This window comes from Myotis yumanensis, unplaced genomic scaffold, assembly GCF_028538775.1.
Source record: "Myotis yumanensis isolate MYYU_CA2020_CCGP unplaced genomic scaffold, mMyoYum1.0.hap1 SCAF_22, whole genome shotgun sequence".
Lineage (NCBI taxonomy): Eukaryota > Metazoa > Chordata > Mammalia > Chiroptera > Vespertilionidae > Myotis > Myotis yumanensis.
In genome coordinates, this window is record NW_027223773.1 from 3,064,599 (window position 1) to 3,084,619 (window position 20,021).

At 47.3% G+C, this 20,021-nt stretch overlaps 1 protein-coding gene across 1 annotated transcript in view; it reads right to left on the bottom strand.

The window, feature by feature from the left end:
• FMN2 (formin 2) overlaps nucleotides 1-20,021 on the bottom strand; it is a 127,193-nt gene that overhangs the window by 96,896 nt on the left and 10,276 nt on the right. Inside the window, 3 exon segments of the mRNA XM_070401278.1 lie at nucleotides 3,202-3,257; nucleotides 3,868-4,015; nucleotides 13,369-13,535. Coding sequence (XP_070257379.1) covers nucleotides 3,202-3,257; nucleotides 3,868-4,015; nucleotides 13,369-13,535 — 371 coding nt within the window.

Below are 20,021 nucleotides of genomic sequence, written 5' to 3' on the forward strand. Positions count from 1 at the left end.
CAGATTGTCAAGTTCTGGCAAATTCTAAGGCTACATGTCTGGCATTCTAGGACGCATGACTGGCAATCATAGCACATCTTTTTTAAAATATTTTTTATTTATTTCAGAGAGGAAGGGAGAGGGGGAGAGAGAGACAGAAACATCAATGATGAGAGAGAATCATGGGTCAGCTGCCTCCTGCACGCCCCTCACTGGGGATCGAGCCTGCACCCCGGGGCCAAAGAATAAAAAACTGACTTGAAAGGCAGTCCTATTTCAGTTTTATAAAATCATTCTTTAGACGGCAGATTTTCAGAGCATGTTAATTGGTATTAAAACAATCAGTATACAGCCCTGGCTGGTGTGGCTCAGTGGATAGAGTGTTGGCCTATGGACTCAAAGGTCCGGAGTTCAATTCTGGTCAAGGGCACATGCCTGGGTTGTGGGCTTGATCTCCCAGTAGGGGGCGTGCGGGAGGCAGCCGATCCATGATTCTCTCTCATCACTGATGTCTCTCTCTCTCTCTCTCTCTCTCCCTCTCCCTCTCCCTTCCTCTCTGGAATCAATAAAAAATAAAGTAAACCAATGGGTAAACTGAGGTCCTGAGAATGCAGTTTCGCTTCCCAGCTTCCTCGTTCCAGGGGCCACAGCGAAGCCGGGAGCAGAGCTAGCAGCTGCATTTGCTTTAAGCATCAGACTCCCTGGCAACACCACCGGCTCCCCCCCCCCCCCGCCCCCCCTTATACTCCCCTACACCCCCACCCCCATCGCTAAGAAAAGGCTTCGTGAGTCATGGTTTTTCCTAGGGATATGGAGCTCTCTCTGCATTATTAACTCCATGGAGAGAGCACAAGTCAAAACTCATTCAATAACTCCCAGGGAGCTCGGAGGGCGCGCACAGCTGGACAGGAACGCAGAGATGCTCTGGGCTCTGCGCCTGCCCCGACCCAGCAGGTCCTGCATCCCCAGCATCACCGCGCAGAGATGCGCAGGTCCCTGGGAGGGACCAGAAAACGCCATCCTTCCCACAGCCCAGCGCTGAACACCGCTCCTTCCCTCCCCTCCCCTCCCCTCCCCTCCCGCAGGGGTCAGCTACAGAGATGCAGACCTGCCATCTAGTGACCGAGGAGGGAAGGGCAAAGGGAGTGACAGGAAAAAGAAAAGGGACTTTTAAAAAAAGAGAGAGAGAGAGAGAGAGAGAGAGAGAGAGAGAGAGAAGTGAAGCGCTGAGTAACATGGACACGAGTGGGCCCACCAACGTTAAGAGTCAAAGTTAAGACGTCCAGGGGGGCTCATCGGTCTCTATGCCTCTCAAACCTGTCTTGATGCCTGATTCTTATAAATGGCATAGTGTTGGGTGATGGTTTTGTTGTGGTGGTTGTGCCCTTGCCGGCAGGCTCAGTGGTTAGAGCATCCGCTCCCACACCGAAGGGTCATGGGTTGGATGACCAGTGAAGGGCAGGTACCTGGGTTGCAGGTTCAATCCCAGGGAGGCAACCAATCGATGTGTCTCTTTCACATCAATGCCTCTCTCTCTGTCTCTCTCTCTCTCTCTCTCTCCTTCTTCCTCCCCCTCCCTCCCTCCCTTCCACTTTCTCTAAAAATCCATGGAAAAAATATCCTCAATGGCCCACAAATGTTTTCCTCTCCATTAGTTAATTACATTTTCCAGTTTCTAGACCAGGGGTGGCGAACCTATGACACGCGTGTCAGAGGTGACACACGAACTCATTTTTTTTTTGGTTGATTTTTCTTTGTGAAATGGCATTTAAATATATAAAATAAATATCAAAAATAGAAGCCTTTGTTTTACTATGGTTGCAAAGATCAAAAAATTTCTCTAGGTGACACGGCACCAGAGTTAAGTTAGGGTTTTTCAAAATGCTGGCACACCGAGCTCAAAGGGTTTGCCATCACTGTTCTAGACCCTTCAGTGACCACAAGAAGAGAAGGTGTGACATTTAAATCAATCGGTTTCACCCTTGGGTTTCTGAGCCGTAACGTGTGATGTGTTGAAATCACTCAGCTCATTGAGTGTACTGCTTATTACAGTATATTTTACCATGGTTGACAGCGCGAGGAAAACAGAAAACCACTACAATTTTATGCACGTGGATATATAGGTTACATTACGACAGCTGGTATCGTGACGTAGACAGCGCTGCCACACGTGCTTTATCTCAATCGATAAGACAGATGGCTTTTTGTCCGAGTTTTCAGCAGCGTTATCATATCCAACAAAGAACTCAGGAAGCTATGCCTCGGGAATAAGAATTTGGGGAAAAAATCCAATATAGAATCTCAAATCACAATTTAGTTGGGCCTCAAAAAAAATTGTTTGAGCTGGAAAAATAATGAGGGAATATTTTTGAGGGCACTATTTTCCTCACTTATTTCTAACTGTATTTCTTTACGTCTTTTTATCTTGCTTCATCTTCATCACTATTGGCTAATCACTAGAAGATCAATTAAATGACCATCAGCGGAGTCACACAGGTCTCCAAGGGCCCAGCCTCATGTAGGTCTCCGCTCTGACGAAAACACGCCGGGAAACCCCGTTTGACGACACCCTTTTACGAATGTCTTTACTCTGAGGATAATGGCCAACCTAATGACGTTTTTTGAAAGCACAGTGAGTTATAAATTAAAGTTCCTGGCCCGGGTTATAGCCTCATTTCTCCTCCAGGGGGTGCACGACTGCCATGTATGGGGCAGGACAGCTTCTTTTTAAAAAGGAAATCGTTCTACACTTGGAAAATCCTCAAAAATCGCCAAAGTCTGTAACTTCACATAGAAGAACACTATGTCCCAAGTAGCCCAGGTATGTGGGCTAAGTAGGGCTAGAGCTACGCCTAGAACCCAGTATGTCTTCTTGTTTTCTACTAGACCACGCTCAAGAGAAGACACTCTTACTTCTTAATTACTCAGTAATTGCTAGCGCCAAGTTATTTTCAAAAGCACAGTTGGGAGAATGTATAAATAAATTTTTAGCGCAGCTGGTGTGGCTCAGTGGTGGAGCCTCAACCTATGAACCAGGAGGTCATGATTCGATTCCCGGTCAGGGCACATGCCCGGGTTGTGGGCTCGATCCCCAGTAGGGGACGTGCAGGAGGCAGCTGATCGATGATGCTCTCTCATCGTTGATTGTTTCTCTCTCTCCCTTCCTCTCTGAGATCAATAAAAAATATATTTAATTTAAAAGAAAAAACAATATCTTCTTACCTGCTGAACAGCATCTGAGCAATTTTTCAGAGTTTCCAAAACAGCAGGCTGCGTTTCTGGGTTGGAAAGGAAGAAGGCAATCAATCTACTACAGATCCAATTTTCCCCTTTCTTCGATCAGAAAATAAAACTAACTAAAAATCTATCTTTAACCATCGGTCTCCAAAACACCCAGCTTATCTTCTGATTATACTTTTGTATTCTGAGTACAGGACTGCTTTTCCGTAGATAAGACACATTTATACTGACCGACACTCACGCCACCGTTCCTTTTAAAACTGGGTTAGTTAGGCCTACACCAGGCGTGGGCAAACTACGGCCCGCGGGCCAGATCCGGCCCGTTTGAAATGAATAAAACTAAAAAAAAAAAAAGACCGTACCCTTTTATGTAATGATGTTTACTTTGAATTTATATTAGTTCACACAAACACTCCATCCATGCTTTTGTTCCGGCCCTCCGGTCCAGTTTAAGAATCCATTGTGGCCCTCGAGTCAAAAAGTTTGCCCACCCCTGGCCTACACCCTCTTGACACGTCAATCGTAGTGACTTTTCTCAAGTGCTGGTTTCTATTTTGGGCCAGAAAATACCTGCTGAGCCATTCACTTTTTAGCTGACTCACTTCGCTTAAGTCTGCACAACACGCCTTCAGAACATTCCGGGCCTACCTGGCTCGGCGTCCTGGGCCCTGGGCGCTTCATCAGGGGCGTCAGGGGGTGACCACGCAGATGGGGCTCGCCTGGGAAACCGCCCCTCCGTGTAGTCCAGGGAGTGTGTGGGCTGACTAACGGCAGCCCAGGTGTAAAGCTGATCTTGCTAGATTTAAAAATGAAAATAAACAGGTGAAAGCTATTCGTTCCACCACCGAAAAAATGACATCCATGTGACTGATCTGTTACAACATCATTCCGAACCTAAGTGTGCACGTGGGATGCATGTGTGCAGGGGTGGGCATTCGTAGGTTTACGGTTGTGCGTAGGTAAAACACAGAGTTTATTCTTGGATTATTATTAATTCACTAGAGGCCCGCTGCACGAAATTCAAGCACGGGGCTCAGCCCTCGAAATCCCGGCTTCATCAGGTAGGTCGTCTGGACGGTCATTCAGCTATTCGGCCATCCAGTCTAATTAGCATATTACCCTTTTATTATTATAGGTTATTGCATCATTTATTTGTGTTACAACTGTAGACCTACTTTCGCCCACCCTGTAAATATCTGCATCGGTATAAAACATGAGAAGAGCATTTTATCCAGTTCAGTGTAGATCCATCACACACCTTCCCTCACACACTCATTTCATTTTCTTAACCATGCTTGCCTCCATCTCTTTTTTTTCAGAAAAATCTACGGTTTCTTTGAACGTGGAGATGCCACGTGGCCTGCAGGGAATGGTAAAATCAGAGAATCCAGGCAGGAGGACTCCCTGGACTCGCATCTGTAATCCACGGGAAGATGATGTCCCTTTAAAACCTGATTAGTACTTGAGGCCCCGACCAGAACAGCCTCCTTGCACGGACACAAAAGGCCAGGAAACCCACTTATCTTGGGTCCAGGTTGGGACGTGTGTGGGAGGAAAACCATAAAGAAATGAATGAACCCACCCGACCGGCGTGGTTCAGTGGTTGAGTGTCAACCTATGAACCAGGAGGTCTTGGTTCACCGATTCCTGGTGAGGGCACATGCCCGGGGTGCGGGCTCCATCCCCAGTAGCCATGGAATACTACTTGGTGATAAAATGGAAGAACCTTTTACCCTTTCCGACATCATCGATGGACCTGGAAAGTATTAGGCTAAGTGAAACAAGCCAGGCGGAGAAAGACAAGTACCATATGATTTCACTTATATGTGGACTCTAAGGGGCAGACTCAACTAACAAAACAGAAACAGACTCATAGATACAGAGAGGAGGGGGCTGGGGGGCTAGGGGAGAAAGAAGAAAAAAACATGCCCTAACTGGTTTGGATAGAGCGTCGGCCTGCGGACTCAAGGGTCCCAGGTTCGATTCCGGTCAAGAGCATGTACCTGGGTTGCGGGCACATCCCCAGTAGGGGGTGTGCAGGAGGCAGCTGATCGATGTTTCTCTCTCATCGATGTTTCTAACTTTCTATCCCTCTCCCTTCCTCTCTATAAGAAATCAACAAAATATATTATATATTTTTTAAAAGCTTTAAAAAAAAAAAAGACTCATAGACAGATAACAGGGTGGTGATTGCCAGAGGAAGGGGGTGGGGGTGGAAGAGGGTAAAGGGAGGACAAGTGGTAACAGGGAAACGTGGTTTGGGGTGGTGGACACAGCGCGGTGTGCAGATGATCTATTATGGAACTGCACACCCGAAATGTGATTGTGTTGAGCAATGTCACCCCAATATATCCAATACGACAATTAAAATTAATAATTAATTCGTTAAAAATAAAAACTATTACAATGAATCTGGCGAGGCTGAAATTTTAAACTATCTTGCGGCCACTCTGTAAACTTGGAATTGAGTACTACGGATTTTTGTGAATTCCCTGGCCATCCGTTGGAGTCACCAGCAGAGGGCAGAGCGAAACATTTCATCCTTCGATCCCTGGGCATGAATGAGGAGAAATGACAAAAAAAAAAAAAGAGGCTGAGTTCTATTTTTGACTGAAATTCAGCACCTCAGTTGCTATATTTGCGTATATGCTGAGCTGAGAGGCGCGCGAAGAGGAAATGTCATCCCAATGTGCTCTTTGGGAAAAAATGTGAGAATAAAAATCAACCTGCAATGGAATAATTTACTGTAGAAGAAATGCTTGGAATCAACAGGATAAAGAAATGGAATAATGTAACATCATTAGTTTATGCACAACACCTGATGTACAATTAAATAAGTAAATGGCTTACAAATAAATTCAGAAATACTTGGCATATATGGCAAGAGTAGATGTTAAAATATCTGTAAAAACGCATCTACAGAAATAATTTTATCTCTATCCATATGTGCATTCATAATAACTCCTTAATCTATAATGCATACCCTACAGACAAGGTTATTGAAAAAACTTAAATTTTTCTATAGGGTTATTGGAAACTTTGATTTTATTCTGTCATTTTCTCTAACATCAATGTTCCACAACCCCTTGTACTTCAAAAGTATATTTCAAAAGAACATGCTTATAAATATATAAAGGAAGAAGCAAAAGGAAGAAAAATCCCTGGCGATTTTTGCCTGGTGTTACAACATCCTATAGGATTAAATTTAATATTTTTTTTAGGATAAGTTTCATTCGGTTACATTTCCAGGTCTGAATATCTGCCTTTTCTATTTCTCAAGTTTTTTTCAAACAAGAACAATGAAAGAGTTCAACAGAGAGAGTTCCTGTAAGAAATTAAAGGAAGGTAACATTAGTCCCACTGAAGATTCTGTTAACTACCTGTACTAAATCTCTCTCTCTCTCTCTCTCTCTCTCTCTCTCTCTCTCTCTCTCTCTCTTTCTCTCTCTCTCTCTCTCCCATAGCAGCTTCTCAATTACACACAAAAAGTGAGCCAAAGGCTTAATGAGCCGCCAAGGGAAAACATTCCATCATTAGGCTTAGTTCTAGCACAGCAGTGGAGCTAGAAACTCTTGAGAATTCAAAGACAGGACTTCCTTGGAGCTCAAGAAAAAGGCCACGGGGCAGCTCCCACATCTAAGCCACAACTAACACCCACAGAACACGTTCTCTAGAGCCAGGCTGCCCCAGACCTCGCTGATCAAATATCCCTGTATCCAGGGTCCAACCTCACACCCAGTCCCTCCGACTCTGACGTTGGAGCCCAGGAATTAGTTAGAATTCTGGGAAGCTCCCCTGGTAGCAAAATCAGGTGGGAGAGAGAAACGGGAGACGAAGCCGCAGGCTCGGCCAGGAGGTAGCCAGCGGAGGGCCTCCTGGGCCCTGCGTGAAGCTTAGGTGCTATCCTAACAGCAAAGCATCTACAGCAGGTGGAACGTGATCACCCTTTTCGTGCGGAAGGACATGGAACCACCAGGCTGCTAAGGAGGCCACCACATCAGCCCCAACTCAGGATGAAGGCGGCTCACCGTGAAGCGATGGTAGAGACAGAGAGAACGAGGCCGGAGTGTCTGGATGAGCCTTTGCATCAACAGGATTCAGTGAGAGATGGAAGAAAAAGTGTGAGCTCTGGAATCAGCCTTCTTGGGTTTGAATCCCATGCCTGCTGCTTACAAAACTATTTTTAAAATGGTTTTCTTTAAGGCCCCAGCTGGTTTGGGTCAGTGGATAGAGCGCCGGCCTTTGGACTGAAGGGTCCCGGGTTCGATTCCAGTCAAGGCCACATGCCCAGGTTATGCCGATCGATCCCCAGTAGGGGGCGTGCAGGAGGCAGCCGATCCATGATTCTCTCATCATTGATGCTTCTCTCTCTCTCCCTCTCCCTTCCTCTCTGAAATCAATAAAAATATAGTTAAATATTTTTATTTATTTATTTTTATTTTGAGAGAGAGAGAGAGAAGAGGGAGACGGAGAAACCTCGATCGGCTGCCTCCTACCTGCCCCCTTCTGGGGATCAAGCCTGCAACCCGGGCATTTACTCTGACCAGGAATCCAACCAGCAACCTCTCAGTTCATAGGAAGACACTCAACCAACTGAGCCTCACGGGCCAGGGCTCACAGAACCATCTGAGGGGCAGGTTGCCCTCTCCTGGGCTCAGCTTTCACATCAGAAAGCGATCTGACCCCTCACCTTACGTCAGGCAGCCGTCCACTCACCTGGCTACCCTCTCAACCACGTCATCACCGAAACCCACTTTACCTGTCAAGAAAAATGCATGTCGGCATCCTCTCTCAACCTTCTCCTCCTCCGGACTTGCAAGTCCTCCCTCCCCTGCTTTCCACCGCCCACGCCCTCTCGTCTTGTCTTCTAGCTTGTAGCCCGCCCGCCCTTTCCTCCACCCCCACACCAACATCCTCAACTCTCACCCTCACTAACCATCACAACGCACCCACCTGGCCAGCTGGCCTGGCTCAGGGGCTGAGCATCAACCTAGGAACCAGGAGGTCACGGTTCAATTCCCGGTCAGGGCACAAGCCCGGGTTGTGGGCTCCATCCCCCAGTGTGGGATGTGTAGGAGCCAACCCATCAATGATTCTCATCATTGATGTTTCTATCTCTCTCTCCTTGTCCCTTCCTTTCTAATATATATACATATATATATATATATATATATATATATATATATTTTTTTTTTTTTTTTAAGATGTATCCACCTGGGCAAAAATGCCAACCTGAGATCCATGCAAAGTTTTACCTTCACCATCCCTAGTGCTGGGACAGAGCCATGACCATCCACGTCACCGCCCTCCTCAGCATCCCTCCGTCATTCCATTCAGCTCTCAGTCTCATTTTGAAACATCCTCTACTTCTTAAACATCAGCCTCCCATACCCCTCACTCACCCAGTGCAGAAGGTGGCACCTCCTGGTTCACGGAGGAGGACTCCGCCAGCAGCACTGCCTCCTCTTCCCAGCATGCACCTGAAAGAGCCCGCCCCCATCCCTCTGGACCCAGGTGTCCCTACTCCTGTCCCAGGCCAACCCCCACCTGGGCCAGCCTCCCATGCCTTCCCGCTTTCTCAGTCTGGATTCTCCTTTCTCGGCCCAACTTTCACCATCTCCTTCTGACTGAATCCCTCCCATCCGCACCTCCACGTGCTTTAACAAAAGGAGACAAAGAAAACAGAAGCAGAAACGAGCTTTCATTCCACACAAGAACCCACCCCGTTTCTTTTTTCTGACACAAAATCTCTGGAGCGAATCGCACCTGTACTGATGTCATGGCGAGCAGATGAATTAATATCTGGAAAGCCCTTAGGACAGAACGTCACATCTCCTCGCCAACACCCTCGCCCTCCCATTCCGACAGCGCCCACGGTGCCCACTCAACTCCCTCTCTACAAGGTTATTCACAATAACTTTGGGTAAATTCAGTGACTACTTTTCGGTCTTAATCTTCCTTGACTTCTTGACAACACTTGACATAGCACTTTTTTCGTCTTTTCTTCTGTTCTCCCTCTTTAACCACTCTTGATCTGTCTCCTTGAAGACACACACACACACACACTCCATTCACTTTCCCCTAAATGTCCATCTGCATGTCCGGCGCTTCTTGCTCCTCGCTCTACAGGCGCCCAATGGCCTCAGGTGTCATCTACGCGCTGAAGTCCTCCATCTCCCCCCCAACCCCTGGATGCAAATGACCAATCCCTTCCGCACGTCTTTCAGATGCTCAGACCCAGTAAGACCTACATTGAACCATCCTCTCAACCAGCTCCTCCTGTTTTGTACCCACTGAGGAGCATCCCCTCTGCCCCATCACGCAGGCCGGAAACCTGGGCCTGTCCTTGCGTCTGCCCTGTCCCTCACCTTCATACGCATCCATCAACCCCCGGAGCCGGCTCACTCCCATCTCCCAAAGCAGTGCTCCTCCGAGTGTGGTCCTGGTCCAGCAGCACCGACTTCACCTGAGACCCGCACAACCAGAACCGGAAACTCGGGGGCGGAGCCCGTGATGTGGGTGTTAACAAGTCCTCCAGGTGAGCCCAATGGCCGCTGGAGTTTGCCAATCACTCACCCAGGTATCATTAGAATCCCACTTTTTCATCCCCCATTCTCACTTCCCTTCCTGCATTATTGCACATCTCCCTCAGAATCTCCCAGCCTCCAAGCCATCCCCATAGAGCACCCCCAGTCCATACTCCCCGCACCCCAAATGCTCTCTCTGAATCATGGATCTGATCACACTGTACTCCCCCGTTTAAGTCCTCCAGAGGCAGCCTGGCTGGTGTGGCTCAGTGGTTGAGCATCGATCTATGAAGCAGGAGGTCACAGTTCGATTCCCGCTCAGGGCACATGCCCGAGCTGTGGGCTCCATCCCCAGTGTGGGGCGTGCAGGAGGCACCCGATCCATGATTCTCACTCATCATTGATGTTTCTATCTCTCTCTCCCTCTCCCTTCCTCTCTGAAATCAATAAAAATATATTTTAAAAAGGGAATAAATCATTCAGGTTTTCATAGTGCTATAAAAATTGGGAGAAAGATATAACCCCTAAGTTCCTGGCTGGATGATGTTTTCTTGGTCCAAGGTACCTCCACTTTGCAGGGACTCACAATTCTACTCTTCTCCGGGCTCTCTCGAAGAGACAAGGAAGGCCACAGGAAATTCAAGTCACATCAACAGAACTAATTAATATTCAAGGCATATTCAGGAGACGGGTAAGAAAAATCATGGCGAGGAAAGTCGGGCTGAGGCACCCGTTTTAATAAAAGTCCATCCTATGGATTGAAAGGGAATTCTGAGTCACCCAACGCTGTTTGCCAAGTTCTGAAAGCCAAAACATATCACGAAGAAGAATGTTATGCCGTGGCCTTAAAAAGTGTGACTGCCTTAAAAAAAAAATGTGTTTTTAAAAACCAATTTTTCTAAACGTCCATTCACTTTATGGTTGGGAATGATTCTAAAGTCCACAGAAGTACCGGTACCATTTCTTCTAAGCTCAGAACACTCTGTGGTGGGAGAATAACAATCAGAACCCCACTACTTCCGCAACAATCCTCTTGAATTCAGAACAATGGGTAGGAAATCGCCTGCTTTGTCTTCTAAAATAAAATATGCAAAAGGTAGCACATTTTAGAAATTTACTAGGTCACATGGTAGATTGGGACGTAAAATAATCTCACAACACACATGCTTACACGCCTACGTATGAACACTTGGCTACCAATTACTTCGGGACCCAGTCACACAACCATTCCCTGAGTGGGAACCTGGAACAAATGACTACATATTGTAGAAATAAAAATGTTGTGGAGTCCAAAGAAATAAGAGTTTTTAAAATATCCTATACAATAAAGAGCTAATATGCTAATTAGCCCGAACAGCAGTGATTTCAGAGAAGAAGGGAGAGGGAGAGAGAGACAGAAACATCAATGATGAGAGAGAACCATAGATCAGCTGCCTCCTGCACGCCCCCTACTGGGAATCGAGCCCACAACCCCAGCATGTGCCCCGATCGGGAATCAAACCATGACCTCCTGGTTCATTGGCTGATGTTCAACCATAGAGCCATGCCAGCCGGGCAAGTTGCAACATCTTGATATGTATCCACTTATTATATTCTTTATGAAATAAATCTATGTTATCGCTAAAAATAAAATTGGACTAAAAATGCCCCCTTTTAACTAAGAATAGTGTAAAGATAAATAAACCTGACTGGTGTGGCCATCACACTATACATATATTTAAATATAAATACATACATATATTTAAAGCACATACAGTGAAGAAGTCGGTAAGAGTAGGGGGTAAAGGTGGAAGCAATGGGGCTAACCCGCCTGAATGAGCACTCTGCCTCGAGAACAACTCTGCACAGAGCTAACCGGACCCTGACTCTTCTTAGGATAAATCCATGTACTCATCACAACCAATGCAGTACATGTACCACACACCTAAGACAGATTAGCGACACACTGGCTGGAAAATGCTAATCCAATCCAACAACGCCGATATCCGTCATGAATTACGAATAGGCCTTGTGAATTACTGTTCCACAGTATTAACTCCTGGCGACTGGCAGCTGGGGTAGGAAGCAGGCAACGCTGCGTCATGTCAATAGTTTGTACACAGATGAGTAACGATCGCAGTGAAATGGCCTCCGAGGACCCATGGAGACCTGCGGCCGCTGGGAATGAGACTGGCCCCGCGAAGCTGCTCCATGACCAGCAACGTCAGAGATACTGACAAAAGCAGCTAGCTACCGGTCAAGAGTGGCCCTCTGCTATGGAAAGGAGGCTTGGCAAAGGTATTTAAGAAGACTCTAGAAATCTCACCTTTGGGACAGCAGGGATGGACCTGGCAGCTATGGCGCTAAGTGAAATAAGTCGGAGAGAGAGACAAGCAAATGGCGGATGATTTCGCGTCTATGTGGCATCTCAAGAGCAAAATAAATGAGCAAACAAAATAGAAACAGGCTGACAGTTGCCAGAGGAGAGGGGACTTGGGGGGCTGGGTGTATAAGGTGAAGGGATTGAGAAGTACAGGGTGGGCCCGGCCGGTGTGGCTCCGTGGTAGAGTGTTAGCCTAGGCACCCAGGAGTCAAGGGCTCAATTCCCAGACCTGGTCCAGGCACGTGCGAACCAAATGATGTGTGTGTGTGTGTGTGTGTGTGTGTGTGTGTGTGTGACTTCCACTCTCTCTAAAAATATCCTCGGTGAGGATTAACAAAAAAAAAAAAGAAGTACCAATTGGGTCCTGGCCAGTGTGGCTCAGGGGGTTGGAGCATCATCCCATGCACCCAAGGGTCATGGATGAATCCGATTCCTGGTCAGGGCATATTCTCAGGGTGTGGGTTTGATCTCCAGGTGGGGCACATGCAGGAGGCAACCGATGGATGTTTCTCTCCCTCTCCCTTCCTCTCTCTTTAAAACTAATAAAAACATATCTTCGGGCGAGGATTACAAATGATAATAATTTTTAAGTACAAACTGGGGGGGAAAAAAAGTACGAATTGGTAGTAACAGAATAGTCCCGGGCATGAAAATAAAGAACAGCACAGGGAATTAGTACAGGCAACAACACTGCAATAACTGTGGGTGGGGCCAGTGCTAGGGGGAACGCTTTGTAAAAGCATATAGCTGCCTAACCACTATGCGGTACCCTTGAAACTAATACAAAATCATCTTGAATGCAAACTGTCATTGGAAAATAACATTTTTTTTTAAAAAGGATACCCTGCCCTCGCTGGTTTGGCTCAGCGGATAGAGCATCGGCCTGCGGACTGAAGGGTCCCATGTTCGATTCTGATCAGGGGCACGTGCCCCGGTTGCGGGCTCGATCCCCAGTAGGGGGCGTGCAGGAGGCAGCCGATCCATGATTCTCTCTCATCACTGTTGTTTCTCTCTCTCTCCTTTCCTCTCTGAAATCAATAGAAATATATTTTAAAAATTTAATTTAATTTAAAAAGGAAACCCTAGTGAGAAAAGAAAGCATGGACACACACACACTGAGCTGGTGAGAGGCTGGGGAGGAAGGCGGCACCACATGGAGGTTACCGTGACAGGGTGATGGGCAGACCCACATCACAGCTGCCCCCTGGCCGGCCACCTGCCCCCTGGACGGGAGGGAGGGAGGGACGGGCGTCTACTCACATCAAACGGAGCTGAGCTCGACGGGGCGTTCTGGTGACACGGCTCCCGGAAGCAGTCGCTGAAAGGCAGGAGGAGGCCCATGGCGATGATCCGGGAGCAGAACTTCTCTGCCTCTTCCGGGGGCCCGTTCTCCTGCTGGCTGAACAGCTTCTCCAGCAGCGTCCGCCCTGCGAGGACACAGGGCGGTGAGAGGAGCCCTGACAGGTCACCTGCCTCGGAGCCCTCCCCGGGGACAGGGGACGGTAAACACAGTCAGGGAGCAACACGGTTGCCAAGGCTACGGACGTGGCAGAGAGCAGCCTCCCAAACTCGCGGAACACAGTCTGCGGCCCAGTTACCACGTGGGACAGGGCAGCTCTGGTTTTCCCTCCCAGCCCCCCACTTGCCTCCTGCCCCCAAAGAGGATGGGCCTCGCGGTGGGCCTCGCATCTTCTCTCATCTCAAGAAGGCCAGCCTTTTTTTTTTAAAGGGTGAACTTTATTATTATGAATTATAGCTCACACTATTTCTTTTTTATTGATTTCAGAGAGGAAGGGAGAGGGAGAGAGAGATAGAAACATCCATGATGAGAGAGAATCATGGATCGGCTGCCTCCTGCACGCCCCACACTGGGGATCGAGCCCGAAACCCGGGCATGTGCCCTGACCGGGAATCAAACCGTGACCTCCTGGTTCACAGGCCTATGCTTAACCACTGAACAACACAGGCTAGGCAGGGAAGTCATTCTTCAAATTTAGATTAAAACCACTTATTAAAACCAGAGTAACCTTCACAACACCTTGGCACACTTCATTATTTTAATTAATCATCCGTGCAATTTGTTTAATGTTTACCCCCCTTACTAAAACCTAAGCCCTCTGACAGCCAGCGAGCATCCTGCACACCTGGCCTCCTGCACATGAGAAGCCTCGGTAAAGATTTTCAGGATTTTTGAATGAACGCCATGTGATCTGTGACAAAGACTCATTCACATCACGGTCAGAACTGGCAAGGGAAGACCAACCTCTACCGGGTTCTGCAGGCAAACTTTCTGTAAAAGGCCAGATGGTAAGCAACATAGGCTTTGAAGGCCCCGTAAAAAACCTTAAAATCTCTGTTACATATTCTGTTTTGTTTTTAGCAACTTTGAACATGTAACAGTATTCTTAGCCGGGCCGGCGTGGCTGAGTGGTTGAGCATCAACCTATGAACCAGGAGGTCATGGTTCGACTCCCAGTCAGGGCACATACCCAGGTTGTGGGCTCCATCCCCAGTGCTGGGCATGCAGGAGGCATCTGATCAATGATTCTCTCTCATCATTGATGTTTCTATCATTCTCTCCCTTCCTCTCTGAAATCCTTCTTTTTTACAAAGAAGGGAGAGGGATAGAGAGTTAGAAACATCGATGAGAGAGAAACATCGATCAGCTGCCTCCTGCACACTCCCTACTGAGGATGTGCCCGAAATCAAGATACACGCCCTTGATCAGAACCGAACCTGGGACCCTTCAGACCGCAGGCCGACGCTCTAGCCACTGAACCAAACTGGCTAGGGCTAAAAATATTTTTTTAAAAGGCATTCTTAGCCTAGGCCTATGCAAAACCAGGCCCGGGTCTATAGTTTAGTTACAACAACTAAATTTCAGATGTATAATAAATAGCTCTGTCAAGACCCTGGTAATGCAATGTTCGTGCCTCTTCCTATTTTTGTTTGTGAAACAAAACTAATTTTAAATCTCCCTTGGATCTGTGGCATGACCAGGCAGGGCAAGAGGCCGCTGTTTTCACCATTCCCTTAAGTCACTAAAGAACATTCTTTGGTCTCCCAAGATGTTTTTTGAGGGGGAAATAAAGGATCTTTTTTCCCTATAGAACTTCAGCTTGCCTAAACCTAATTGGAACCAAACACCTAGGAAACCTCAGCCCTTAATTCTCAAGTGACCAGTTATCATTACAGTAGACCCATTTGACACACCCCTAGAGCTAATTAGTTCTTTTCTATGACTCAGGTATTGTGCATAACCAAAAATAAGGGAGACAGACTCTTTCCATGTATGTGCATGTGTGTGCGTGTGTGAGAGCACAGGAGTAAATATGTTTCAAGCCAGAATTTTTCAAAAGGGATTATGGAGCAACTAGAGGCCTGATGCACAAAATTCGTGCAACAGTAGGCCTTGGCAGCCCTGGCGGCTGCCTCGGCCCTCACAGCCCCAGCTTCATCTGAAGGTCGTCCTGAAGGACGTGCAGTCTAATTAGCATATTACACTTTTATTATTATAGATGTGGAAGAACAGGAAATATAACCCCCTGAGACTTCAGTGCCATGCTAAGTAAATACCTTTGAATCCTGCCTCCAGGGCCTCCCAACTGCTCTTTTTTCCATCATGCCCCTTCCTTCTTCAGAGAGCTCAGCCCTTGAATGCCTGTGTCTAGTCCAGCGGTTCTCAACCTGTGGGTCACGACCCCTTTGGGGGTCGAACGACCCTTTCACAGGGGTCGCCTAAGACCATCGGAAAACACATATATAATTACATACTGTTTTTGTGATGAATCACTTTGCTTTCATTATGTTCAACTTGTAACAATGAAATTGGGGGTCACCGCAACATGAGGAACTGTATTAAAGGGTCGCGGCGTTAGGAAGGTTGAGAACCACTGGTCTATGGTCTGTCTCCTCCTCATGGAATGTGTGAACAAAAAAGGAGTTCGAGGAAGAGTAACCTCACAGGGCGATGTGATCGTGGATTCTTAACTGGGCAGGTTGTCAAAGGCAGTCACACCCCAGACATAATGTCTTCAGGAAAAGGCTTATTGTCTTGGCCTTCAGCAAGCCTCGTCCGTTGTTTGTGTGCATCTAGGTTAGCACACTTTTGAGATGCTCCCCTGCAGACCTCCCTCTCCTTCTAATTAATGAGTGACCACGCTTTCCGACCCCTGCTTCTCAAGTATGACCACCCTCAAGAGAGCACGTAGCCATAAAGGTCCTGTAATCCCATCCCTGCCTCGCTCTCTCCCACCTTCCCGTGATCATCCTTACACTCCCTTCCTAGTTCCAAATGCACAAAAGAAGCTGCAAAGAGTCATTTCTTGGAAGCATCCCACCCCGGTGTGTTGAGATCTTGCCTCCAGAAGTAACCTCTGTTTGACTCAAATAAATCTTTATAAAAATCTCTCGAGCTTTGGACAGTCTCACATGGACATTTACTTGGCATAGTCGGCAGGATTCCAAAGAAGCCCAGGCTGGCCCACGGCAGCCCCAGACTCCCTGCTAGGTACCCACAGGGGCTCCCTGCATTTCACTGGCTCCCGGCTTCTCATTGGATAAACCTGGGAGAGTCCTCTCTCAGAATCCAGGAACGTACCTGCTTGGGGTAGCAGTCCCTGTGTGTGAGCTGTTCTAACGGGGCTGCTTTTAAGTTCAGCGGCTCAAAAGGAAGATTAAAATTAGCAGGTGATCGTGCCTCTGCTACGATCATAATTAGCTAGCTAATATTGAAATAGGAGGAGAGCGAAGGGGAGGCCAGACGTGGTAAGCATGGTCATTTGGGGAGCTTCGCCAGGAACCCTCGGTTTCACGCTCCCCAGGGAACTACACGAGTCCATTCCTTGCAAATCACTGTGGGAAGGGAGATGGGTGCATGCAGGGTGAAGTTGGGGTGCCGTGGAGAAGGTACTTGTCTGTCAGCCTAACCTGGGCGCAGAAATAATTGCCGAGCGGGGTGGCGCCATTGGGAGCACATGAAATCCTGAAGGGCTCATTGGCTAAGCTCCTGGTTATAACCCCGAGCCAAGGGACTCTTCCTCTCTTGCTTGTTGGCTCCTGCCCTCCTGCTTCTCGCCTGCTCCAGGGCCCACACTCACCCGTGCACCTCTGTAGCCATGTGGCTTGGATTCTAGCCCCGCTGACGACAAGGCTGGACTTTTTCCATGGCAAGATGGAGGTCACAGGACCTGGGAGACTCAAAGGTTTAATTCCACCAAAATAAAAGCTTTCCAGGATACCTCATCCTTCCATAGGAGGCCTCAGGAAATTCCTTTCCCCACGGCACCTCAAGAACTCCGCTTCCACCAGTACCAGGTGGGGACACAGAGGGCACCCCACTCATAACACCTCCAAGTCTGACCAACCCCACAACAGCCAGAGTGCAATTCCTATGGCCCTTGGACATGTAAGTACCTACAGAAATGGAGAGATTTACCTAAAAAAGATACCAGCTTAAGGGGGCCGAAACGATCCTGTAATACAATCCCTGTCTTGCTTTTTCCTACCTTCATATAATCTTCTTTACATTCCCTCAAATCTATATACAAAAAAAAAAAAAGAAGAAGCTGTGGAGTGCTATTCTAAGAAGTGTTTTCTCAGTCTGTTGAGATCTTGCTTCCAGGCATATCATGTTTGGCTCCAATAAACTTTTATAAAAGTCTCTACAGATTTGGAAATTCTTACATCAACATAGCTATGGCCATAGACAAGTTAGTCAACCTCTCCAGGGCCTCAGTATTCTCTTCTATGAGTGGAATACTCATTACCTTTTAGGATGTGATGAGAATTAAGTGAAATAATCCTATAATGTGAACCCTGAGAAAAAAGATACCTAATGAGAAGGGCTCCAGGCTCGATATTAAAAAGCAGAGCCCAGCAGGCATTTCTACACAGGGGCCTCCCACACAAGCCACTTCAGAGAGAAGCCAGCACTGAACTGCCTGCCCTGACTGTGTCCCTGCCATCTGAGCCAGCCCTTATAAAGGAGCTCCTGGAATTGTATTTCAACCAATAGGACCAAGGCTTTCCCCATCCAATCAGAGCTGCCCAACTAGATCCCTAGCAGCAGCATTAGAGTGGCTCCATTCTGACCAGTCAGGACAATGCCTTTTGGACCAATCAAACTGTGAGGATTTGGAGCCCTCATTTGCATGAGGATGGACCAATCATGGACCAGGGGTGGAGCATTCTGTGTATATAAGTCAGGTCCCCTCTGGCGCAGGGAGTGCATGTTCCCTTTCCTCCAAACACTGAAAACTGGTTTGCCTGGCCCCAGTGCCACTGTACCCAAGGCCACCTCAGAGCCTTGATGCGCCACAATGGAGCTGTTTGCACTGAGTAAAGTCTCCTTCACTAAACCCCGAATTGGAGATTCGTGTTGGCAGTGAATTGGCACCAACAATTATGGGTTGACATGGGTTTAACACAGTGCCCCATAGATGTTACCTATTTTTATTATTTTTATCAAGGTATAGCTCAAAGGCTCGGCACTTGTAAATGACATAATAAAAGTTTGGTTCAACTTGAAGGGAGGAAATCATAAGTAAACAAGATCAGAAAAACATATCCACAATTTAAAAGCATTAGAAAAAAAGTATGATTTTAAAAGCATTTGAAAAAAAAAAGTAAAATAAGCCGGCAAACACCGATTAAAATATCTTTAGCCACCAAGTTATTTTCTATATTCAATGGATTTCAATTATATCAATACTAGGGGCCCGGTGCATGAAATTCGTGCAAGAGTAGGCCTTCCTTCCCCCGGCTGCTGGCACCGGCTTCTCTCTGGCACCTGTGACCCAGGCTTTCCTCTGGCCATCAGCAGGCAACCAGGGACCGGGGCAGCCCTAGCTTTGTTTGGAAGGTCATTCGGAAGGACGTCTGGGAGGACGTCCGGTCTAATTAGCATATTATGCTTTTATTATTATAGAAGGTAATACAGTATTTGAGGCTCTGCATCCTATAATTCCTAACCTCTAGTGTGTGTGTGTGTGTGTGTGTGTGTGTGTGTTTTAAGAAAAAGCCTTCATTGTTTTTACTAAGTGTATTAAATTCATGTAAATAATAAGATTCATCCAATGAGAGTCAGGGAACTTACTAATCATGAATATTCTTCTATTATTTCTGCACCAATCCCCTCCCCCACATACACTTACATACCCTCGTTAATGAAGAGTATTACCTTTGTCGGGTAGAGTCAGCTTTGCCTTCAGACACTCTCTACAAATACTCCTTTGCATTGCTCAGCAAAAAACCACAGGGCCAGATACACCCGGAAACAACAGCCAGGAGAACATGGTAAGGGGACTGTTTACCATCACAAGAAACACGCTGACCCTCTGCACAAGGAAGACACACAATCATCAGTCCCTGCACTGGGGTTCTGGTGGGCAGGTGAGCAGCGACACTCTGAAAAATAGAAAACCTTTTATTTGGACAGAACTACAAAAGGAAAGCCATGCCCGGCCGGCGTGGCTCCATGGTTGAGCGTTGATCTATGAACCAGGAGGTCACAGTTCAATTCCCAGTCAGGGCACATGCCCGGGTTGTGGCCTCGATCCCCAGTGTGGGGCGTGCAGGAGGCAGCCGATCCATGATTTTCTCTCATCATGGATGTTTCTAACTCTCTGCCTCTCCCTTCCTTTCTGAAATCAATAAAAATACATTTTAAAAAAAGGACAGCCATTTCCACATCTACTCTCGGCTTTGTGAAGCTGAGCAAGGATTTACCATCACAATGTCAGAGGCTGACTGAGGACTGGAGAGGGTCTGGGATCTGCCAAACCCGGATGCACACTCCGCTCCCCTCATTGTCATTCCAGGGGCCTCCCCTTCTGAGTGGCCAGTAAGTCTGGGAACAGCTTCTGACCAACATTCCGTATTAAGATATAAAAGAAACAGCCCACGTGGTCCGT